Source organism: Melanotaenia boesemani, chromosome 19 (assembly GCF_017639745.1).
Source record: "Melanotaenia boesemani isolate fMelBoe1 chromosome 19, fMelBoe1.pri, whole genome shotgun sequence".
NCBI lineage: Eukaryota > Metazoa > Chordata > Actinopteri > Atheriniformes > Melanotaeniidae > Melanotaenia > Melanotaenia boesemani.
Window position 1 is genome coordinate 4,561,903 of NC_055700.1, and position 25,966 is coordinate 4,587,868.

Here is a 25,966-nt window from a genome sequence, read left to right on the forward strand (position 1 = left end):
TGGGCTGCAGGGCCCAGACAGTCTGAGTCAGTGAGAGGTCTTTACCAACGCCAGCGCGAATCTAAAGTTCATTATTGTATTTGTAGGTGGGCCGATCATCGGGCGTGTCAGCTCTGATTAACAGCAGCCTGCAGCCTCACAACCTCATCTGGTGCCTGATTATGGCTCCTTCCTCCGTCCCCTTTCCGGCCACTGTGTCCTGATGGAAACAAGGTGGAGCAGTGACACAGTCGCTGCGAGCCCAGCTGACATTTATCATTACAGTAAATGTCAGACACAGTTAGGGTCTTGCGCTGTTCTACACTAACCTGCTCTGTACTGCCGGCAAGGCAAACCGAGGACTCCACTCTGAAGCTGGACAAATCAGCTAATGTGTTGATGCTTCTATCAGCTGCAAATTACTCTAAAAGTATTTTTAATCCTTAAACGGTGAAGATTCAGTTGGGGAAGCATTGTAGACAAAAACATGTCACTGAACAGAACGCATTCATTTGTCTAAACATTTTAGCTATTTTATAAAAGAAATTAACGTAATTTGTGCACATGAAGAACAGACTCAAAGAATACCAAAGCAGTCTTTCACCCTGATGTCACAGTAAAGCTTTTCTCCTCTGAAGAAGACATAAACTGCCCTGAAAATATGATTTGTGGACTTTCAAGGGTCTCTAAAATATGAACAGTGTGCACTTTCCCATTCCTGTAAATCAGCTTAACTTTTTCTGCGCATTCTAGTGATTTCTTATTATTAAAGCTGCTCAGATCAAAATGTTAAAGGCAGATCACCGGCCTTTCGTTGCTAAAAGGAGACTCAGCTGTTACAGATTGGACATAATGTAAATTATATTTTACTTGTGAATTACCGCAGCCTGTGTTTAGTGTGGTGAATGAGAATTACAATAAAAACATGATGTGCTCAACTCACCTAGGGCCACATACATAAAGATGTTGATTTGTGACTAAAACTGTTTGCCAGAAATGTGCAAATGCAACATTTGTGCTAGAATTATAAAACTGTATATTTATGATCCTCTGGCCATGTCCTGTTCAGTGGGTTTGTTCTGATGCTGTAAGGCTGCTTAATTGTTGAGCATCTTGCGCGGCAGCTTCCACCATGTGTGCAAATTGAATGGGTGAATGTGATGTATACTGTAAAGCTCTTTGGGTAAAAGTGCTATATAAATACAGACCATTTACAGTGTTTGTATTTAGCGCTCTGTCTTGTATCCATTGTTTTCACAGGTTGGTCTGCAAATGCCCATATAAGGGAACTGGTGAGGGCCAGATGATATGTTGTTGCTGTGGTCAAATGTGCTAATAATCTGAAAAATAATTTTAATGTTAAATAAAAGAAAATGACGGCTATAGTCTGTGTGTTTTTGGTTTACTTTTGCTCCTTATGGGAACATCGTGTTGTCTGGTTTCCTGTTTCATTTTGTGTTTTGCTTCCTGTTTGCTAGCTCACCTGGTTTAATTGCAAATTCACTTCATCTGTTACCTATTAGTACCTCTGTGTATTTATACCTCTGAGTTTCAGTTTTCCTTTGTCACATCTTGATAATGTGTCCCTGCGTTCCATCTGCCTCCTGCTCTTTCTCCTGCATTCGGGTCCTCATTTCCCCCAAATGTGACAGAATGATGTGACCAAGTTGGACCCAGCGGACAACATAATAACATAATAACATAATAACTGGAAAATAAAAAGCAATAACTGCTGAATCAGGTTCAATAAATCTGTATTTGTGCTGGTTGAATTCCAGTTTAGGGTATTTCAATATGACTTTAAATGTTTTGTTTTTAACATATTTCCAGTCAGTTGTGTGCTTCTCCTTCTCTGCACAAGTATTGTGCAAGATGCTGCGAGAAAATGTCTCATGCAATCTTTAGGCCATGGGTGCTTCATTATCTGTTTAATATAAGTTTAAGAATGATGGAGCTGTCCACAACTGGATTAAGTTGTGGACAGCTCCATCTAAAACTCTCTGTGACCTCCGATTATGGACTTTTTATTAATTCATTAAATTTGATTGATGAAATCAGTTTTAAATGACTCCAACCAGCTTATCCATTGCATTTGCTGCCGCTTATCCAGGGTTTCGTGAGAGGAGCAGTAGCCTAAGCAGAGAGACCAGACTTCCCTCTCTCCAGCCACTTTCTCAGGATCCCCTGTGGCAATTCCCTGGTGTACCCTGACCAGCCGAGTGACATTGTTAGTCCAGCGTGTTCTGGGTCTTCCCTGTGCCCTCCTGCCCATGGGACATGCCCAGAAAACCTCTCCAGGGAGGCATCCAAGAGGCATCCTAACCACATGCCTGAGTACCTCATCTGGCTCCTCTCTTTGTGGAGAACCAATAGTTCTTCTATAAGCCCCTCCTGAATAGCCAAGCTTCTCACCCAGACACTCTTTAAAAAAAAACTCCTTTCAGTCAGCCCCCCATTTTTATATAACTTAATTAAATTTAATATATTTTAAATCAATTTAATTGATTATTTATTTATTTTTTTGTTCATTTTATTTCTTTTCCTTTGTTAGTTGGGCCTGTAGTAGATTTTTGTTTCTTTTTGAGAATATATTAACCTTTTCTTGACTTCAGTATTTTGGTAAACATGTTCCTTGAGGACAAAATTGTCCTCAATGTTTTACGGTTTCCTGCTCTGCAGTCCAGCCTCAGTGTGACACAAAGAAAGCCTCCCATTGCTCTGAATAAAAAGGCTTTTTCTGACATTTTCCCTTAGTTCTGCTGCTTTGCTTCCTAATTTGTGACTATTTCCATGTTTACTTAAAATGATGACAGATTTTTCATGCCCTGTCAGACTTTGCAAAGTAACTTTACATTTGTCACTTAAACTTTCTTGAAAGGATGTTAACGGAGTATTAAATCAAAACAAGTGATGAGAGAATAATGAGAGATAAAGTGATGAGAGGTGCAGACAGATGGATAACAGGAATACAGATGTAAAGGAGTATGAGGCAAATTTGAAAGGGGGATTTAGTGTGGAAAAAGAGGGAATGGAGTTGGATTGATGGATGCATGCAGGATGATTTAACACAACCTGCTATCAATGTATTCAAAATCAAAGGATTGGTACCAGGATTAGGCTGAGGGACTCAGACATGTGAGGTAGTGAGTGAGGCAGAGCGGTGTGAAAGGCAGAGATAAGAGCTGTGAAATGATGACACTCCCACACGTATGTACGGTCACTGCTCTGTTTTATTCTTTTAATTCACGCATATTTTTGATGCTGAATCTTTAGAAATGGTCTCGCTTGTCAGTCTGTGCTCTGTCTCCTCGCCAATCTGTTTCACCCTGAGTTAGTGTGAGTGTTTTAATCAGCGTTACTGTCTCATCAGCATCACAGCAGCGACTCACTATGCTTTGTTATAAATAAATGTCACAAAAAAAGTCAGCTCAGAGGTTGTTTTTTTTTTATTCTCTTATGTGAGTGGAGGATGCGTGCCAGAGGTTCAGCTGAGGAGGCAACAGCTCCAAATTTTTTTTCTTTTTTTTTTCTTGTATTTCGTCAAGCCATAAAAGACAGTTTTAATTCAAACCAAAACTTGCATTACAGCTCTAAACAGAATCATCAGCCTGGAAAGCATGTTGCAGGGATGAAGTTCAGCTGACCTTCAGGTCATCTCTGGACCTGATGTCATCTGATCAGCCAGCTAGAGCAGCCAAACATCACAGCAAGCAGAGAGACTGACCCAGAAACATGGGGAAGAAAGCCAGATTATGAGTAAGATTGCCAGCATGAACCCTGATATTCCTCCCTCCAGCCAGCTTCTGGCAGATGTTTGGTGGCAGCAGAGTTAAAGTGCAACTTGCAGATTAGCAACCCCAGCGGCTTAAAATGCAGGCATGGATGGAACTGATGTGGGGGCGAGGGTTACTGCCGACCCTCACTAACATTTTAGGAGCACTGCTTCTGTAAATCTGAATCCATCTTATAAAATCACATGAAATTAATTATTTACTTTTAATCACATATATTTCAAATCTAATAAGGAATTTGTGTAACAGAACACCAGAAGGCAAACATTTAGTCTTTATTTTTATTTATTTATTTTTTTAAGTAAGTTCAACAAAAAATAATTTTATTTCTTGTTGAATAAACATAGAGTGAAAATTGTTGTGTTTACTTGGATGTCTGGTGTTAGCCAGACTGGTGAGCTGATGCACGCTGCTTGATCAAAGCTGCTCAGGTTGCCATAGACCTGTGCTTGGTCATTTAGCAAACTCTCAGTCTTGTTTGGCTAGGCCCTCTGAAATATCAGTTGTTGTTTTTGTTTTTTTTTAAGGTCATGTGGGCCTTCTGACACTTAATTCCTAAACTTTAAATGACAATAAGATGTGGAAACATGTAATACTCTCCCAGCATGAATTCTTTGTGCAGTTTTGAATGAAGCATCATGCGACTTTTTGACCTTAAAAAGAAAAGTTTCTGATTTCTTTTGATGGTATGGTGACATGTACATAATAACATGTACAATCCTGGAGTTGTCCAGCAGCGTCTCAAGGCTGAGAAACAGCACTTCACTTTTGTTTTGTTTTTTTTTCCCTGGGGTCACTTTACCGCAGCATTTGGTTTATGTCACTGTGTTACGCACCAGCAAATGGATACTAATACACGTTGAATGCACACTATGCCAAGACATGACAGAACAAGAGATGAGAACGTTGGACTGACTTTTACTGGCTGAAGAGAGCTCAGAGTAGGATGCAAGATGGATGCTGAATTAGCCGTTGTGATGTGTGGTGTTTTTATACTCCAGGATTGTAAATGTCAATATTTACATGTCACTAAAATCTGTCAGAAACATTTCTTTTTACGGTCAGAAAGTCACAAACTGCTTCTTTCAAAAATGCATAAATAACTGGTGTTGTGCGTGTGCACAGATTTGTGGCAGCGGCAGAGGAGAGAACAATAAGATTAATAAAACTGAGGGAAAGTTTTATTGTTGTACATCTACACAGATTTGTTCTTCACATTTTTGTCAGTTTCTAGTAGGAAAAAATAAGGCGTGTAAGATGTATACACATTAGACATATTTAAATATGCAATATGTATATGTAATATACATAAAAACAGAGAGAAAAGCAGCAAATATTGTTACAGATGTTACTTTTATTTAGATCTCCAGACACATATTTCAGGTACACTGCTGTAGAGCTGTTAAAGTTTACAAACAGATCAGCTAATTTACAACCTTGCTGTCACTTTTTTCCTCCTCCCATTTACTCATCTTGCTTGATATATTCCCAACAACACAAAGCTCTGCTAGCAGCCTGTAGAGCCTTTAATGCACCATTGTTACACTGATCCCTCTTTTTCTCATGGTGGTGGCAGCAGCTGGGGTTGAAAATGGATTTTTGTATTTGAGGAGGTGCTATAAATTTAGATGTAACTTTAAAAAAAGACTTTTGCCTAGCTCATCATGTTTCTTCATAGTTTGATGATATTTATCTGTAATAAAACTTAATTTTTTACATTTTTGCTTTCAATGTTGATTTGTTATTTTATGAAGGCAACACTTACTGGGACCACCTTTTCTACTGCTTGGCCAAATCGCACATATGCCCTAATACTGCTGTGGGATCCTGGTAATCATAAATGGCTATAGTAAACTACAGAAATCCTGCCTTAAGATAATTAAGTATTTAGTTAGTCTAAAATTTAGCCTGTGCAAAAGCAAAGTGTTTCATTAAAAAAAAGACCAATTTTATCTGCTGGAGAGTTGGAGTGAGATTACTATTACTGTAAATCTAAAATAAAGAAACCCTGCAAATGTTAATTTTGGGGTTAAATTTGACATTTTTGCATTGTAGTGATGCAATTTTCTGATTTTCACGTATTTCAAAATGGACGAGTTGGTAAAAATCTGACTTTTGTTCTAGTAATGGAGCTATTTAAAAGGTTGGAGGATTATGTATATAGAACAGCATATCATGGACCTGCTGCCAAAAGATTTTCTTTTATTCTTATACAAACTTCACAATTTAACCTAGCAGTGCATAAGTTGGTCCCAAAGAGAGAGGACTTCATGAATATATATATTTTTTTAAATAATAGAAAATTGAGCTCACAGGCTAAACAAAATCTTCAGAATGCATCCACTTGGGATCATGAATATTCAAACCAAATTTAATGACAATCTGGTTAGTTTGGACAAAGTGTTGAACATCTGGCATCCCTTTTTCTGAACTGCTAGCAGGGCAAGAATAATCCTCCTTCAAGTAAGTGAGAAATTACAGTAAATTAAGGCCACACCATTATCACAGAAGCTGATCTCTTATTTTTCCAGCTTGTGGAGGGCAGCAGGTGACGCCTACCTTCAGCCTGACCTGGTGGCCGTCTTACAGCACAACATCCTGGTAGCTTCCATGAAACATAAAAAATACCCCACAGAGTGGCCAGAGGTAAAGTAAACACACATCCACTCACACCCACACATGTTGAACACATTTATGGAGGCAAAACAAAAAGGGACAAGTTAACAGAATGTTAAACAACCGACGGCACAACTGTGAAATGAGCGCAGCTGAATTTAGAGCTCTGAATTATTCACCTGTTTAAACTAATGAGGCAGCCTTAGAGTAGACTTTAAAACACAAAGTCAGACCCTTCCTCTGCAAACATTCCTTTAATTAACTTCACCCCAACTTTTATTTCTGTTTCATGGCATTTTTTTGAATCACTGCTTAATATGAGCACATTTTTTTAAAAACCTTCTGAAATGGTTCGTCGATGTCCAATTTTAGAGCTCAAAGAGGTGATGCAATTTCTTTACTCCTCTATTAACAACCATTTCTACTCACTGGCAACTTAACATGTCCTGGACTCTATTTCTATAATTCTAGATTTAAACATTGATTGCACCCTTAATAAAAATGATTCTGTGAATGTTTCAGGAAATGCAGACAGAAATGATTTATTTTTTTATTTATCTTACCTTTGGATGGAAATCCCTCAGAGGTTATAGATGTGTTCTCAAGCTTCTGTCTGAAGCAAACTTTGGAAATGTCGCTTATGTTTGGTGCAGGAAAATTGTACAAAGCTAGCTATTGACACTCCAGCACAGAAAACTGATAGGTCAGTGAAAATGAGAAAGTGTCTGCTAGTGTGTGGTAGACAGCAAGCCAGCCAGCAGTTTTGTCCTTTGACATCTGCAAAATATTTAATCATCAGGATGAAACTATTAGTTGTTGAGAAGCAGCTGCAGTGAAAGTAATATTCTTTCATTGATATGTAGCTGTGTGACTTGAAATCCTTTACATGAGCAACATGTTTTCCTTTACATTGTCACATGAGCCTATGAGCGCTAAGATTCTTCAAAGATGACGGAAAAAACAGAAAACAGAAGACAAACTGATCAAAGCTGCCTTTGACTTCTCAGAGCTCAATGATTTGTTGTTTAATTACTTTTTGACTAATTTAAAGTTTATTAAAAAGAAAAAAAGCAATACAACTAGAGAAGTGGTTCCCAAACTTTTTCTGCAGGGCCCCTTTTCATCAACAATGTCAGCCCCCCCCTGATCCCACTACCACGTGCACTCTGATGCTTACAAAGAAACATAAGAAAAAATGTGCCATGAAAAAGTCTTTAGTTTACTGGCTGCTAGTTCATTAACTAAAACCATGCCAGTCGAAGATGGAATCATCAGTTCCTCTGCTGTAGTGTGAGACGTTTAAACCAGGAAACTGCAAACTATTTCAGGTAAGTTGAGCTTTCCATGAGATGGATGCTGCTTTAGTAAAACAACTCTGCTATATATGACAGTTGAGTAGTTTATTTCTAAAGTAATCAACAATCTTTTCTTAGTTGTTAGGATGAGACATCCCTAAGTGGCTTCATACTGCTGGATGCAGATGTTTTGAGACATACAACACACTGTGGTCTCTCTTCATTACTTATCATTGGCCATTACCATTACTTGACCATTGCTGGGTCAAGTCTAAGGCAAGACATGCCTCATCATATTTCATTGTCTTTTTTTTTTTTTTTGTAGTTAAAATGTCAGCTGTTGAATCTTCATCATTTGTCCGTTGGTACTTTCACAAATATGTCCATGTTTTGCTAGCAGTGCAAAAACTATGAATGTCATTTAGCAACAAACAAAACAAACATGTTGCAATAAGCAATTAATAGTTAGCAAATAGTTTAGTTAGTGCTTTAGTAAAGCATAGAGGTGATGCTCTGGTCAAATCTTAAAATGACATTAAAATATTTATTCATTGGAAACTGTCAACAATAATTTTCTTAGAAACAAATAAAATGATTATTTAATACTGCTTACATTATTTACTGCCATCCAAAAGAGGTCCTGTGTTAAATTTAACCACCAAAACTGCATAACTCACTGACTGACCCACAGTGATGAAAAATAAATGTGTGTGTGTGATGAGGCTGGTGCCTGTCCCATTAACAGGGCCTAAAACACCTTCAAAGCACCTCAATTTGTTGACTTAACAACATATTTGAAGTTACGGGTCTTTGTTTAAATCCATTCAGAAACATTTAAGGATCATTTAAACATCACTTTTCTTATTGTTGATGTTGAACACGAAGATGAAAAATTCGCTCTTTATGAGGGACGAATATTTCCTTGTAAAATTCTGCAGAAATGGTGCAGCAGGGTGTAACATTCAATCTAAACACACCATGCTGTCTGGGGATGTCAGGGGTAATTTGTGGTGTCGGAGAGGATGTCGAGGTCACTGTTAATGATGTATTTGTCACAGCAATAATGGAGCTTGAAGGTGTCAAGGTGGTCTGAGCACTGTTACAGTCATCGGCTTGAGGCACAGCAGATGATGTTTAAGCTAGTTTGTACATCCCATCCCTACATAACCAGAAAACAGGTTTCTGTTATGTTTTTTATATATAATTTTATATAACGGTTGATAATGTGTAAAAAGTTATTATCCACTGAGGTCACAGTTGATTTCAGATTATTTCATCTGATGATAAAGCAAAACAAAGAAGTTTAAAAATAAAAAAAATCTAGTTAACGTTCAGGCCAACCTAAAAGACCAACTAATAGTTGCAGCTCTGCTTTAATATTTCTGCTCTGAAGATAAACTCACATTTCACAGCTATCGTCTTGTGTTATTTAACATTTTTGTGTCCTGCCTTTGTTTGCCTCCATGCACAGAAACATCCACACTCAACCACAGACGCCCAAGCACACACACACACATCTATACACCTATGTGAAATATACACTCTTCCACTGGACTTTTTCATATTCCACATTAAATGAAGTTTTTACTGAATGTTGACGACAAAATGAAGAGAAAGACCCGCCAAAAGCACACTGGTGTACAGCATGAATGTTTGTGTCCATGTGGGGACCCTGTTTGCCCGCTAACGAGGTCTAAGGGGAAGGTGACACAATGCGTTTGTGTGTGTAGGTGTGTGTTAGATGTATGTCATATAGATTTCTTGCCACAAGAGAGGTCCAAGGGAGTGATAAATTGAGCTGACAAACATCATAGAGGGATCTGTCCAGCCCTGACGTTTCTTTTCCCCTCTCGGACGCGGCCAACTTAGTCTTGCTGTTGTGTTTTATATGTGCATGTGTGTGTTCGGTTACGTGCTTGAGCCTTGTGTTTCTCAGTCCAGCTGTCTCAGGTTCAGAGGAGCTGGAGGGAATGAGTCTGAGCCGGCCTGCACAGAAAGCTTACAAACCCCGCAGACACGGAGCATTGGGAATGAAGTCACTGTGATCCAAAGTCCCAAGAGTCTCTCCGAGTCTGCCTTTCATATCCTCCCTCAGCCACACACACACAAAACACACCACAGTCCAGCTTCCTCCACTCTCCTGCCTCATGGCCTGTGTGTGTCTGCGACGACTAATCAGAGCGTCCTCCAGAACCCATCCTCCGAAAAGTCCGTCATCGATGCTGTTAGTTGAAATTTATGACTGTGTCTGTGTGTTTCTGTGTGTGTGCATGTAGATATGCGAATGAGTTCACATTAATGGGATGTAGTGTAGAAGCGCTGACAAAATGGACACACACATGGTGGCAGAGATGTGGTGCTGGAGCGGAGCCGGTCGCCAGCTGCTGCTTTTGGGTCCCAGAGAGTCCTGAGAGTTTATTGACCCCTGGGCCAGCAGAGTCTGAGCAGAGGGAGAGAGAGAGAAGCACAAGAGTTAGCCAGGAAGATTCAGTTTCTACAGTTGGTCTGTTTCCAGCTCGTTTGCCACTTCTTTCCTAAATATTAGCTGCTGCTTGGTTGTAAATTAGCCATAAAAGCTCTTTTTTTATTTTCTAATGTTAGACTCCTTTACATGAGGACTGCTAGCTAAAGTTAGCTTTCTTTACTGAGGTTTGATGCTGGAGAGACAGTAAGAACAGTTTGCAGGAGTCTGACATAGAAGGATGCTACTGGTGGCGCTGCCAGGTGATGAACTGTTCACTGACAAGCATTTTCAAGAGCAATCCTGAGCCCATGAAGAGATTTCACTGCAAAATCATGTCTGCCTGAACATTCAACAGTTTTTTTTTTTTTAGGTTCAGATTTATATAATAAAATTTCTTAGTTTCGGCTTTCAATATGTTGTCTAATTCATGGCTAAATGCTGTTAAAGGGTGAATCTGGTCTTTGGTTTCCCTTTCATTAGAATTTAATTTCATTATATTTTTATTATATTGTATTCGTTATAGTTTTATTTATTTTGAAAATTGTTTATTTAGTTAATTTTGTTTTATTCTTTAATTAATTTAATTAACTTTTTGCCTTATTTATTAATTTATCCATGCATTTTTTTATTTGTAAACATATAAATTTCATATTTATTTTATTTTATTTTATTTTATTTCATGTCTGTTTTAATAAAAACCATCACCAGAAAGTTAAAAGAAATGTACCTTTATCTTCTGGAGCAGTATTAGACGTTTTGGTGACTCTGGTGACTGTTTGTGTACAGTTGTTAACAAATGTGTTTTTTCCCCTGCACACATGGTGTGTGGAGGAAGCAGAGCTGGCTAAACCACAGAGGCTCATGCTCACAGGTAAACTTAGTAAAAGAGCTGTTCTTTCTGTAAGGCAATGTTTTATTCTGTGATAAATATTTTATACTTCATTAGCAAATTCATTTTCCTTTGAGCAGGTAAGAAAACATTTATCCTCATGAATGTTTTATAACGAAATAATTGATGCTGAGCTCTTTCTGGCAGAACATTCTTTTGGCACCGCGATTTAATAAGCTGCTTTACTTTAAGGGGTTTATTAAACGTTAACTGCCCTCATGTTCTTCATCTGATCTCTTCCTCTCTCCAACATGCTGCTCTAACATTCATAAAGTTAGTTCCAGCTGATGGAGCACTTACAAAGACAAAAGTTTGTGTGCAATTCAGTAGTGGACATTTAATCTGCCTGCAGTCAGAACAGATGGTGGGTATTTACTAAACCTGCCACACTTTAGAATACACACCAGTGTTGGAACATGTGCAATAAAGTCTGTGAAGAAGGAAATGTGTGAAGTGAATGTTTAAATATCAGCTAAACTTAATTTGATTCCCAAGCTGAAAGCACAATGTCAGAAAGTGGTACCAAAGTGCTCAAGAGAATATATATATAAAGCCTATAAGTATGTAGATTTATTTATTTTCTTTTTAATCTCATAGAAGCCCTTTTGAAGAATCATTTTTGCAAAACACCATTAGCTATAAACAGCGTATACTTTTATTGTAAACCTATATTATTTTACTACATGACATGGTCTCTTCATGGTGTGCCCCAAGGCACAATACTGGGACCTCTGGTCACAAGTTGATTGTAATTTACAGAACTGCTTTTATAGGGTATTTTTAAAATCCTTCAGGGGGCTTTGGAGTGTACCTTAGGCAATTCCCTCATATCACAGGAAAATAATTTATAAAATAATTTATGAAATAACCAAATGTAAATATACATACTGTAGCTGTAATTAATGAAGCTGTATTTATGGAGATATTTAAGGAGAAGATTTTATTTCATTTATTATAAAGCTTATTTTAATCTAAATATACTGTACAATATGTACTTGGATTGGCTACTATATGAATTGCTGCATGTGCAGTAAAATATTCCTTTTTACATTATTAATTATTGTTACCTTTGCTTTATATTCTCGTCTTTGACTATTTTAAGTTAAATGGTAATTGTATGAATTTCAACGGTTCAGTGTGCTACTTGTCATGGACATGCAGCTGCAAATTGAAAATCTTGCACTAAGTTTTAAAAAAATGGTTTTAAAGTAATAAAGTTTGACTCATTGTAAACAGTTTTATGTACTTTAGGGTTTATGTAACTTTTTCAATTTCCACTAACCTGTTATGTTAGCCTTTTGTTAATGCACCTGAACCTGACTGCCACCCACTACAGGACACAGCCAATGTGCAAATGATGGACTCACAAAGCCAAACTGTTATAAATACATTTGATGGTAAACTGTACAGTAGACAGAAGTGTGTAATCAGAGCAGCTCACCTCACACTCAAAGTCATCCGGGGGAATGCACTTCTGACCTCCATCCTGACAAACAAGAGCTTATTGTGAGATGCACACATTTGCTTGTCATATACTCATTAACAGAAAACTCTCTGAGTGACTCACAACAATACCACAGTGCAAAGACACAGATATAAAAAGACTAAATGACCAGAGATAACACTGATACAGACTCTCTGAACATCTCTACATATTGCAGAGAAAATGAGTAATAATATAGAAGTTATACCACATTTACTGACACAGAGATAGGCTCGTTATTTCAGCTTCATGTGGTTAATGGATATTTTAGAGTAATTTTTGGGCTGTGTGTATACTTATGAAAAGTTGCAGCTGTAGACTCAGTAAGTCACATTTTTCCAACTAAAGAAAGTCTGTGTACCCCTCATGGTGCACAATGTACTCAGCTGAGTCTGATAGGAGCTGTCAGATTTATTGGTTAGGTTACTGCTAGGCATCATTTCTGCAAAGACTTATAAAAATGTTTGTTCCCCACACTTTTTAACCCTTTAGGAGCCTGAGTTTTTCAAGTTTTTGAGGCATATTGTAAATGAAAATAAATGGTGAATATAAATATACGTATATATATATATATATATATATATATATATTTATATATATATATATATATATATATATATATATATATATATATATATATATATATATATATATATAAGCCCACTTCTTGTCAGGGTGCTCTGGTTTCCCAGCACCTGATGCAGACCTTGTTTGGCCGGGCGACGTCTGAGCCGTTATGTCTCGTGTTCCCTTGTCTCTCATCATATGAGGTAGGCAGTAGCGCAGAGGGTCTTCCCTAATGACTAAGACAGATGACTTACTCACTGAGCTACCCAGTATATATATATATATACATTTTATATTAAAGTAGCTCTTGAGGCCGGCTGGAGTAATTGCAGTATTCATCCGTAACAATTAGTGTTACTATTGAGAAACAGTGCTTGTAGAAGTTGTACAAGAACAGTATGTACATCAAAAGGCGACATTCACTCCTTTCCTATACGTCTGCATTCTTGTGATTGGCTCAATTTAGGAAGCCTACTGAAGGTCAGTATATGTGAGTACTGCCTCATCCTCTGGTCTGTCTTTCTCATTCCTCATTCTCATTTGTTAGAAATGTCAACTTCTCAGAAGCACCTGAATATGTCTGAGTCAAAATCTGATATGAAATATGAGCATGAACTACACATCTCCTTTATTAAAGAGGATTTCAGTCATATGATGTATAGCTAGCCTAAGAATTTTTAATTCTGGCCTCACACATCCAACATTGGATCATTACATATACAGCAGGGGAAAAGAAAAAATACGTCTCCCTTAAATAAGATTCCCAGGCTTCACTATCATTGAAATGCAGAGCAGTAATGATGACAAAGATGCATGCTTATGACTGCTCAAACACACAGCCATTTATCTTCCATCAGCCTCTTTGTCAGGGCTTCATTATCATATCTCCTCCTGCTGCCTGGGTGGGACAGCCAATCAGATGTTATCGCTCAACAAGACGGAAGAAACTCTTTCCTACGATGAGGAAATTATTCAGAGCTGCCTGCAAACTGGATCCTTATCATTTTTTCAGAGGTTTTTATGTGCAAAACCCACAAATATGTACCATGGTGCAGATACACTGTTAAATATGGTGATCATTAAAACATGTAGATGAATTACTGTCGTATCGACTGCAGTAACCTTCTCTGACACCAGACGCTTCTGCCCGTCTGCTTCCTGTTAACTGGCTGCACAGGAAAACGATACAATCCAGAAAACAGCAGAAGATGTGATGGAATACACATCATTTCTCTGGAATGTATCTTATCTGGTTCAGTGTCTTTTTTCAGGCTTCTGTGATGCTGTGGGACCAGAGGTTTCTCATTTCCAAACACTATTTGGGAATGTGTTTGAAAAGTGCTGACAGATAGCAGTTTGAATCTGGGTGTTAAGAGAGCTGCAGGCGCACATTTGTGTTGTGACAGAGTTAAATAGTGTAGAGGTGATGTAAACCAGGATAATCCAGTTCTAGGAGTTTGCTTTGCTGATGCTTGCTGAGTGTTTATGGATGGTTCATTTTAAAGTTCACAGTGCTGCTTAAAGCTGTAGTTTTGGATGAATGACAAATAAATTACCATTATTCTCATTAGAGGCTATTTGCCCTGAGTTTTGTCTGCAGGGTTCTTCACAAGGTGCTACCAAGCTGCCATTATAAAAGAGAAAATCTATCGGAAACATAAATAATTCTATAATATAATATAATATAATATAATATAATATAATATAATATAATATAATATAATATAATATAATATAATAATCGGGAAACGGGACTCTTGAGTGTAACTATCTGTTAGGCAGTTGTGTGTAATTTTATCAACAAGCCCATTTAAATTTTTATTAAGAATGGATAAAAATGGTGATACACTTATTAGTAAGTTCTGGGACAAACAATGATGTCACTGTATTTATGTCATATAGATTTAGTCAAATCTGCTAATGTGCCCATTAATAATTAATAAATGGAAGAAGCCTCTTTTTTTAGTCTCTTACTTCCTACGTGGTGTCATTTCCTCTGCTGGTAGTTGAGGCTCAACAAAGTGTCCACAGGGCAGCCACATCTATAATGCCACTTTTAACTTATTTTTCATGAACACATCTTTGTGTGAACACCCAACAGGAAATGTTTCCTGTTTCCTTCATCGAGCTGTGATTTTCAACTCTCAGCTGCAAACTGCTCCAGAGAGTGTGAAGAGACTGGAGTGACAACCAGCCTCCATTGCTATCTGATTACTGGGTAAGGGTGCAATTGACTGTGAAAACACAACAGAAATAGATTCACTGATCCAAACTAAAACAAACCGTCCCGTATTGACCCACAGCCATTGGTGGAAAAGGGCTTTATGAAACCAGCTCCCAGTATGGGTTTGGGAGGCAGACACCCTCTCTACCTTTAATATTTGGCTTAAAACCTTCATTTTTTATGAATCCTATAGTTAGCTGAAATTAGTTTCCTCTGCGGGGTGTGGGCTCTCCCTTAGAGTTTAGTTGAAAAACTCGGTCATCCAGGAGTAGCTGAGAGTAGAACCACTGCTCTGTGACATCAAGAAAAGGCAGATGGGATGGCTTGGACAACTGATTCAGATGACCTCTGTATGCTTCTTGGTGAGGTGTTCCACTGGGAGGAGGTCCAGGACATACTGGATAGACTACAGGTCTTGGCTAGCCTGGGAATGCCTCAGATCTCACTGAATGAGATGGAAGGAGTGGCCAGGAAGATGGAAGCCTGGGCTCCTCTGCTTAAGTTACTGCCCCTGTGACCTGACCTTGCATAAGTAGAAAATGGATGGTTAGATCTAAATAATCTAAATATGAGAACTGTGCCACACATGCTGTTTAAAGTTCTTTCCCAAAACTTATTTCCTGGGATATTTGGTTGCTGCTTTCATATTAAAAAGACTCCAGTGAGCTAACGTTTCCTTTCAAACCTCCTGTTGCATTAAAGTCTCTACCTTTGCCCAGCACAGATGTCCTCCTTAAAGTACACCACAGCGCTCCTGTATGGGCAACACCTGCACCGGCTCGGTCATGTCAACTGAATGGAGAATTGCCAAAAAAAAAAAAAAAAAAAAAAGAAAACAGCCCTGTTGGAGGCAGAGCAAGCTGCTGGCATCAGACACTGCCCCTGTGCTGCAAGGGTATCTGCAGGCTGGACAGAATAGGAAGCTTCCTCAGCCCTGAGGCATGGCTGAATTTAGACGAGTCAAACAAAAAGCACAACTGGATGAGAAGACACAACCACCTCAGCTCCTGTTCACCCAAACCAGCAAACAGAGCATGCAGATGAAGTATAAATCAAAATAAAAAACATGAAAAACAGTCGGTTCCACTGTTTATCTAATTATTTCCAACAAATTAAAACATGTGCACAGACATACGTTGTTCGTTCAGCTGTCTGGATCAACACAAATGGAGGAATATAATTCAATATTCTCAGTCTGAAATTGTCATTTATTCTGAGAGGAAGCATGAATGCTGGAGGCAGTGTGGTTAAAAGAGGCTGACCATGTTCAGATTTCCTCAGGTTACGCTTTAGATTCTCTACACTGGAAATAGATTGCTAAAAGAAATAATGAACCCTTTTCTGATTGCTCTCTTTATGTTCTACCTGAGCAAAACATTCACAGCGTTTCGTGAATACTAGAGGCAATGTGGCTGAAAAATAAATAAATAAAATAAAAGGCTGAATGTTCCTAGACGTTCCCTTTAAAAAAAAATCACTAAGGGGAAATAGATCTTTGTTAATTGTTCTTGTATTATTTTACATTATTCTAAGCAGAGTCCCACACAGACTCCCGAATCAGGATGTAGAGTGTTAAAATTTCTAACAAATACTGCACATGATTCATAAAACAAGATCATGACAGAAAAATTCCCAAATCCAAACCTGTCAATAGAGAACAGCTGGACTGCAGATGCCATTAGGTTTGGCCTAACTAAATAAAAATTAAGTTGAAATGATGCTGAAGGAAGCTGGTTTGGGCTGATTATTCTGTATCTGTCATGTTCCACAGAAACAGAAACAGATGTAGGATCACTAGATGTAGAAATAGCCACTGAATATTTATTTTGTGTATCAACAAGAGTGAAATAAACATGAAAACTGCACAGTGGTCTAGTAGAATAATTACATTTCTAAAAGATCTCTTATTCTTCATATTCAGTTTCCTCCACATGTGTTTTTCTCAGTGGGACTGAAAAACAAAGATTTTATTCTATCCATCAATATTTTAACCCACATGTACAGTTATAATGAAGATAAATATTCAGTTATGTATCAGTGGATTCCAACTTCCACAACATCTCAGGCAGCAGTTTTTCTTCCATCATGCTTCTCTCCTTGGCAGCAACAGCAATGCCACCTACAAAATACCTCTTTGTCTTGCCTGTAAGCTCTCACTCCAATCAAGTAAAGTAACTAGCATTTTGTCAGTGGTTGCCATGGTGAATCCAGGTATCTGGGTATCTTTACTGTGTTTACTTAATCAACCAACAAAGTTAAGTGTTTTTCAGAAGTCATATTGAGCCTGATCAGTGACAATTCGGCCAGTGTTTTATGTGGAGGAAAAATATAGGCTTAATGCAGACAGGACAGCCATATTTGGCCCATGAATTTAACTTTTTAACGACACTTAAAAAAAGGTAAATGTTGCAGAGTTTGCCACTTGATTGGTTCATTATGCTTGGCTAGGCTAAGCTAAGCTAAGCTAAGCTAAGCTAAGCACAGCTTTGCTGTAGAAAGATGTGGCTCATTGGTCTTGTAGTGTTTTTATTTTTTAGTAAACATTCCATGAGAGTAAATTATAAATTAATCAGTTTAGCATGTTTTTATTCTTAATTTATGCTTTAAATGTCTTATATAATGGGGAGCAGTTTAAACTGGCCTTTAACCCACAGTCTCACACTTCCTTTCTAAATAATGGATGGGTTCCTACTTCTGCAGGATGCAGACAGGATGATGCTAATGTGTGTGAAGGTGAGGAAGAGCGAAGCAAATAAATCTGTTCTGCCCAGACTGCTGCCTTTTCTGTTTGTGCCTGGATATGTTCCATGCTTTTAAAAGCCAACACATCCCCAGTCATGACTAAATACTACATACAGTTAAATGAATGACTTTCCCTCCATTCTGAGATTTGAAACTGAACAAGAAAAGCTTGGCATCCCATGTCCGATTAACGTACTTATTTCAAGAAAAACAATGTCATTGCTTTCAATGACCAACACATTGGTATAGATTTGTGTTTATACGGGAACTAAATGATAAAACACAATTTAAAATTCTACATAGGAAAGGAATTTCATGCGGTCATGGAGTTTGAATGTTTTAGCGATTGATTTTCACCCTGCTGACAGGGCCAGTATTCAGTATCACAGGGCAGTTTTTTAACTTTTTGAAGTCTGCTCAATGCAACTATTGGGGTGCTCAAAGTACTGATGAGGACGCCACAGAGTCCACCTCCTCATCAATACTTCAGATGTGAGAAAATGTTATAAAAAGACTTTCATTTGCAGGTGTCAGGAAGAACCAGAAAACCGAACAGGAGCCTGTTCATACATTACACAGAAGAGATTTAGTCTTAATCAAATCTGGACAAAATGAAAAGGTTCCTCTGATGGTCCTGAGTCTTATTTGCACCTGCAAATGAAACTGTCCTTATTCTGTTATATTCTTCAGAATAGTTTCATGGCCTGGCTTGCGGACAGTGATATCGCCATCAGGTTTCTGTCCTGCACTTAGGAGTTTGGTGAAAAAAAGAACAAGAGGTGACACATCAGAATATTAAGATGCAGTGTTGAGGTGTGAATAATAGCCATCGAAATTCACCTGCAGGTTGGCACAGGTGGAGAACATACAAGCGCTGTCCATAGGCTTGATGGCGTTCCCATGCAGCGAGGGAGCAGGTTTGGAGATGACGGGCGGCTGGGCGGGAGGTGGGAAGGTGGCCAGCAGCTCGGTTACAGAAGCAGTTCCTCCTTCTGAGCCGTAACCAAAGGACAGGATTGCGTTTTCTGAGAGAGCAAACATAAGAACAGCACAGCGATCACTATGTGTGAGTGGATGCAAGATTTGCATCAAGAATTATTTTATGACTTTGGTTACCAACAGAAGCAACATCAACCTGACAACTAAATTACTGTTTGCTCAGCAGGAGACGGCTTCTGCTTTTACTTCCTGGCTTTCACTTTAAAAACAGTTATTAATAATCACTCTAGCGTCTGCCACTTTTTTGGACAAAAAAAACCCCAAAAACCTACTAATTCTTGTTCCATTCCTCCTTTGTTTTTGCTTTGTTTTCTAACCACTTATTCGTTTTAATAATCATCAAAACATGGACATCACAAAGAATTATGGGTCTGAATTTAACTCTGTTCCTGTAATTTTTAAAGAAAAGAATGCTGTGTATTTAAGGAAAGCATGCCAGGATGAATCTAAAGTTTATCTGAAGTCTGTCAACACAAAATGAGAAAATTGTTGTTTAAAACAAAAAAAGCCATGTGTTCGTGATCTCCAGAGGAATCCAAATGATTTTGGGGAACCTCATTTTCTCTGTATTGGCCTGAAAATGATTGTTTAAAGTTCTTATGAATCATAAAAGCTGGTGCTGCTTTTCTTGTTATATATGCATGTTCGCTCTTTTCCTGCAAAAAAAACCAAAACGAAACAAAAGAAGAAAAAAAAACCCAGCATATTCTCATTTGGAAGTAATCAGATGTTGCACCTCAAGTTTGGTATTTACACACCTCATGAGGGACAGAGTTGATAAGTGAGGACACACAGTTTTAGAAAAAATGTGGGTTTTGTTTATTCAAAAAATGCACAAATACAAAAGCTACCAGCAACAACAGGGTCCTGAATGGAGATCAAATGAACAAAACCAAACTAAAGTCACAACAGTCACTTAACAAAGTAACTTTAAACTAATTGTCACACAAAACTGACCAAACGAGAAACAAAGAGAGTTTAAATGCTGGCTGATTAGACCAGTAAAACAAATACCAAACACATAATTTAATAAAAGAAACTAAACTTCATTTGACAATTACTCAAAAGTAATAATAAATCAAACAAAATATTAACTTAATACACAACCCTTAAATCAAAGAAAATTACTAACATTTAAAGAGAATTAGGTACTGATCTCCCTCTCGATGGGGCATAGTGTTTCCTGTACATGATGTGACTGTCAAAGCACTCCTCATGCTCACTGCTGCTGCTGCTCCCAGCTCTCACGAGTCCCGCTTTAGAGGGTTTACATTTCTTTTTTATTTCAACTGCATAAACTTATATGGAGTACAAATAATACAGCAGTCCAACCAGGAGGCAAAACAATTTTAAAAAAAGTAAGAGCTGAAAAGTTTATCGTCCTGCTGCAGTTAAATAACGAACTTAAATGTAGGAGAGTAATCACGAGTCTTTTTTAGGTTCTTTGTGCTGTACTGTAATATTTATAAATGTCAGATTGTCTCTGCTCTAACCACCTATATATCATTTGCTTCTGCTTCTGATGCTACAGACACTTTTTCAACTTAAACTCAGCAAACGTCACATCGGCATCACATGTAGTTCTCTGCTTCCCTTCTGAATGAACTGCTCTCCTCCATCCTGCTGAGGAGGATGGAGGGGAGGTGGAGGAAGTTACAAAAACCCAACAAAATGACCTTTGGAAACAAACTGTCTCATTTTTCTTGTTTTTTCTCTCTGCAGTTTATATCCCGCTGTCCTTTGTTGGGACACGTTGCATATTGCATATGCTGATATAGATCCCTGTCTGTGGCATCTCAGAGACTCACAAAGGATTGAAGTTTCCCTGTTGCGCTCTTTGTTTCATGATTGAAAGCATTAAAGTACAATAAGTCTGTAAACATGTAAAGATTTTTTTAAAACAAAGGTCCAGGCAAAACTTCCAGGGCAGGAGTTCCAGCCATGAATGAAGGTGGGTTGCAAAAGCCTCACATAGATTCCATCTTAAGTTGACCTCAGAGGTGAAAACAACATAATGAAGCTTCATCCTGTTCAGAACATCAGTGATTTTTCACAGAAAGTCTGAACTTCCTCTGTTTCATCTACACACTGTCACACTGAAAAGCAACAGTACTTTGGCAGTTCCTGGCAACTCTGTACAGAGAAGAGTATTCACCCATATCTGAATGCTGAATCCCGATCATCCCTTTTTGGGATTGAGTTTGTTTTGGTGTATTTTTTGCACAGGAAATAGAAATTTATTTGTTGTATTTTACAAAATATTGTACTCAGGAGACCCACTGGCTTGTTTGACTGGGCCAAAACAAAATGATCAGAAAAGATCAGAAACTCAGAAAGCCGAAGCTGAACAGCTATCGAGGGCTTTGAGGAGGCTGGTGGGGGTCTGAATAAAGAACTAAGAACATATACAGTGTGAGCTGATTTCATGGGAACTCATGCAGAAAAAAAAGAAAAAAAAAAGAAAAAAACTGAGCTGAAACAAAAACACAAAGAAAGTCTGTGTGCTGGCATTCAGTGTCATCTACTCTGAGCACGTCTCTTAGCAGCACCTGACCTGTACTTCTAGGTTATGTAATGCCATTGTCACCAGTCTTGCTGCTCATCAGAGGTGGATTTTTATCAGTGTAGAAAATTGCTGATGAGTCCCAATCCAGCTGATAACTACACTCGTTACTGTAATAAAACCTTTGCAAGAAGATTTCAATCAAACATAAGCCTAAATATATAGAAAAGTGACTTTTTAAGGGCTTGAGTCCTTAAAAAAACATTCAAACTTAGGTCCAGGTGAAGACAAGATTCTAAAAGAAATCACCTTCTCTATACCAGATCTTTAAATACAGCATGTGATAACTATAACCTGACATATTACATAATGCCATAATATACTTAACAAAAACTAAGCCAACATGTAGAAGTCTAGCTCATGAATCATCATCTTGTAGACGCACCTTTAGCAGCAGTAACTTGTAGTAATCATTTTCTAAATGAAGTTATCTGTCTCTACAATGGATGTGAAGGATTTTTCTCCCCTCTTCTTTACATTTCTCCAGTCCATTGAGGTTTGCAGCATTGATTTCTGCACATTTCTTAAGGTTCTACCACAGAATCTTAGTCAAGTTAAGGTCTGGAGTTAGACTGACCAATGCAACTCCTTAATTCATTACTTTTCAGTCTTTATTTTTTACATTTCCTGCAGTGTTTGAATCATTGTCTGAGCCAAATTTAGCTTTGAAATATAATTTTTACCTGTCAGACATAAGGCTCAACATTTGACTTCACAATACTTAGGTACACAGAGGAATTCATGGTCCACTCGATGACTGTAAGGTGTCCAAATCCTGTGGCTCCAAAACACAAACAAATCACCAGGGACCTGTTCCAGAAAGAAAGTTAACTGAGTCTAAAAATAAACTCTGGGTTAACTTACTCTGAGCTGAGTGACTGAGTTTTTGGTTCCAGAACAGCTGCTGTGAGTTGGTTCAATCAACTCTGAGTATTTGTTTCTGCTAAAGCAAGAGAAGCAGTAGGCAAGAAAACTGCTGCCTGAGACAGTGTGGAAGTTACAATCCACCGGTCCACTGACTGGAAATTTATTTCCATTAAAACTGCAGCATGTGGGTTAAAATAGTGATGGATAAAACAAATTCTTAGTTTATATAGGTTAAATTCCACTTGGGGGAAAAAAAAACCACATGCGGGAAACTGAAAATTATTTTTTATTTATTTTTCCTAACTTGTCCTGTCCAGCATCATAGCAGCAAAATGATAATCTGGTTGCTGTATCATGCTGAACAAATTTGCTCTGCCAAGGGGAGGCCTATGGGTAAGGCTCCTCTTGATAATCTGATTCATTTATTTATTTATTTATTTACTTTGAATCATGGAATCTATATTCTTGCTGGACCTGACCGGAGGGGACAGAAAAAGATGGAAAATAGCAAAAAGATGCAAAAGGGAAAGAAGAAAGGAGACAAAAAGATCACAGACAGAAGGAAACGACCCTTCAGTCCACACCATCACCAGACAACAAACTGTTACACCTGTACATGAACACACCAGAAAATTTCCTACAACTTTTACAAAATACAAAAACACACACAAAAAAAACAAACAAACAAAAAAAACAAACAAAACAAAAAAAAACAGAGCTGCTAGTCATTAAGAGTTTTTAAATAATAACCGAATCATGACTGAAAGTAGCATAACAGCGACCAGATACTAACTTACAGGAAAAATAAAAAAAAAGAATTATCTCTTAGTAAATAAACCCACTGGACAACTCAGTGACTGTGTCAGCATGCAGAGCATGAGGAAGAGGAGTGATCAGTGATGAAGAGTGGTGAGTGAGATCATGCAAATGCGACCACGCCTCTACAGAGGTCAGAGGTAGACCAGGGCAGCCCAGAGACCCGGGCCCTCAGCAGCAGCCCTGGAGCACTAACCCAAGCTACCCCACCACGAAGACGACTCCAGCCCCACCCGAAGGGCGGCAGAGGAGAGCCCCAGCAAAAGCCCCCATGGTCTTGGGGAGTCCCAGTGGGCCGAGATCGGCACCTGCCGGCCCCACCAGGGACCGGCCACCCAGGGCAGCCCAAGCGAAGGGCCCAGGGCCCCAGGAGCCCAGAGGCAGCCACCCCACCCCCCAAAGGCAGAGGGCCCGCACCATGCCTAGGACGACCAGGCCCCCCCAGACAGCTACCCGGCGTAGGCAAGCACACACCCTGATGTTCCAGCCGCACACCCTGGGAACCAGGGCGCCATCAACCCCCTCCCCCCACCCCCCACCTACTCCAATCTGCACCCCATATAACCCCACACACAAACCCTCTGTGCCGTACCCACAAGCACTCACCATCACACAGTCTCGTCACACAAACTGAAAATTAAGCATAACAACATTTTTTAAAAGGTAGTGGCTATTGTACTAGATCATGATTTTAATTTATTTCTGTCTGTTTCACACTCGTTGATATAAAAAGTAAATATTCAGTGGCTATTTCTGTATCTAGTGACTTAAACCCTTAACAAATACTGTTTAATCTCAGTCAGCATTTCATCTCATATATACTCATTAATGCGTTATTATCAGTCTTTTTATTTCCCCTTTTTTAAGGTTCTTGCTCACTGGCCACATGCAGAGGCTTGCAGTCCAATGTCTCTTCCTCCATGTCTTGTCCTGCTGCAGCTTCTGATCTGCAGCGTTTGATGTAATCAGGAGAGAGTGGGTTTATTAAATTGAAGGGCTGTTTTCTGTCTGGCACTTAAGAAAGGAAAAAGAACCAACATTTCTCTTTGTTTGTCAAAACCTATGCAGATAAGTAAAAAAAAAATTGTTTTTTGGATGAGAAACTGCTCCCAAAAGACAATGAGACAATGACAACTTTTTTTTTTTTCTTTAACTAAACGTAGTTTTATTCTGGTGGATATAAGTTTTGAGGCAAGACAGCAAAGGTAAGACCTTTAATGACTATGGTTTACAAACGTGAAGCATAAATTAGGCCTTCTTTTTTCTGTGAATCTTGGTCATAGCGAGATAAAGGTTTGGAATCTGTGAGATTTGAGCTTTCATTAGTTGACCACGTTCATGCCATCAGATTCACAAACCTGACATTACACCGAAAAAACAGATGTTAACCCCCTAACTCCCGGTAGCGGAGGGTTCAGGCACAAGAGGTTAAGCTAAACAGTCATGCTAAGAATGCAAAGTTAGACAATTTATAGGCAAGAAATATGGATAATGCAACACTAAAGGTGCATGGATGGAAGTTATTGTGCATGTTGTGAATATTTATCTCTCCTCTCTCTAAGTTAAAAACATTTCTCCTCAGATGACACACAACTTTATGTGTCTCTGTCAACAGACAACTGCATCCCAATAGACTCACTGTGTCATTGTCTGGAGCAAATAAACACCTTTATGAGGAAGAATTTTCTACAGTGAAATGAAGACAAACTGAGATTATTCTGTTTGGTAACAAAGAGAAGAGGGTCAGCAGTGGCAAACACCTGGAGACTCTGTCTTTAAAAATCACCATCCAAGTTTGTAAGTGTGGAGTGTTGATAGACTCAGACCTGACTTTCAGCAGCCACATCAAAGCTTCACTAAGAAGCTTTTTACCAACTCAGAAACATCAACAGAATTAAAAGTTTAGTCGCCCAGAAAGACCAAGAGAAATTCCTCCATGCATTCATCTCCAGTAGACTGAATTACTGTAATGGTCTTTTAACAGGACTTCCTAAAAAGAGCATTAAACATCTGCAGCTCATCCAGATGCTGCTGCTAGAGTTTTAACCAGGACTAAGAGATCTGAACACATCACACCAGTTTTGAAATCTTTACACTGGCTTCCAGTCAGTCACATATATTTATACATACATATATATATATACATATATATATATATATATATATATATATATATATATATATATATATATATATATATGGGATTTGCACGACTAGTAGACTAATCAGAGTTTACATTTTGTTTGGAGGAGTTTAGTTTCCAGTTTATACATGATCGCATGAAAATGCATTTTCTCAGGCAGCATAGTAGACGTCTGTGGTTTGTGCAGCCATTAAATACATTGCTGTAGTTTCTTCTTCTTTGTTCCTCTCACTGTTAGCATGTGAGCTACACTGTGCAACACCGCCCCTGTGGTTTCCTGTGGTACTGCTCTGTTTGGCTAAGCATCTTCAAGCTCCCTCAAACTAGACGAAGTACTCATGAAATGAACATATGGGATGGGCAGAAGGATCCATCTATATGCGTATTTAAAGTTGAGCATAAAGGAGTCTTAAAGAAGCGCTCATCGTTGTGGTTGAATGAAAGAACCGATCTGTGAACAGGGCTTTTATGTCACTGGCTCTGATGTTTCTGTCTCAGCTGATGGACTTAACAGTTCCTCAAGAAGCT

General features: G+C 38.5%; 1 protein-coding gene across 1 annotated transcript in view; it reads right to left on the bottom strand.

Annotated features, from left to right (window-relative positions):
* Positions 1-8,381: 8,381 nt before the first annotated feature.
* gfra2b (GDNF family receptor alpha 2b) overlaps positions 8,382-25,966 on the bottom strand; it is a 127,849-nt gene continuing 110,264 nt past the window's right edge. Inside the window, exons 8-10 of the mRNA XM_041971019.1 lie at positions 18,891-19,075; positions 12,476-12,520; positions 8,382-10,121 (exon numbers count right to left, since the gene is read on the bottom strand). Of these exons, the coding sequence (XP_041826953.1) occupies positions 9,972-10,121; positions 12,476-12,520; positions 18,891-19,075 (380 nt within the window). The 3' untranslated portion in view covers positions 8,382-9,971. The remainder of the gene's footprint in view (positions 10,122-12,475; positions 12,521-18,890; positions 19,076-25,966) is intronic.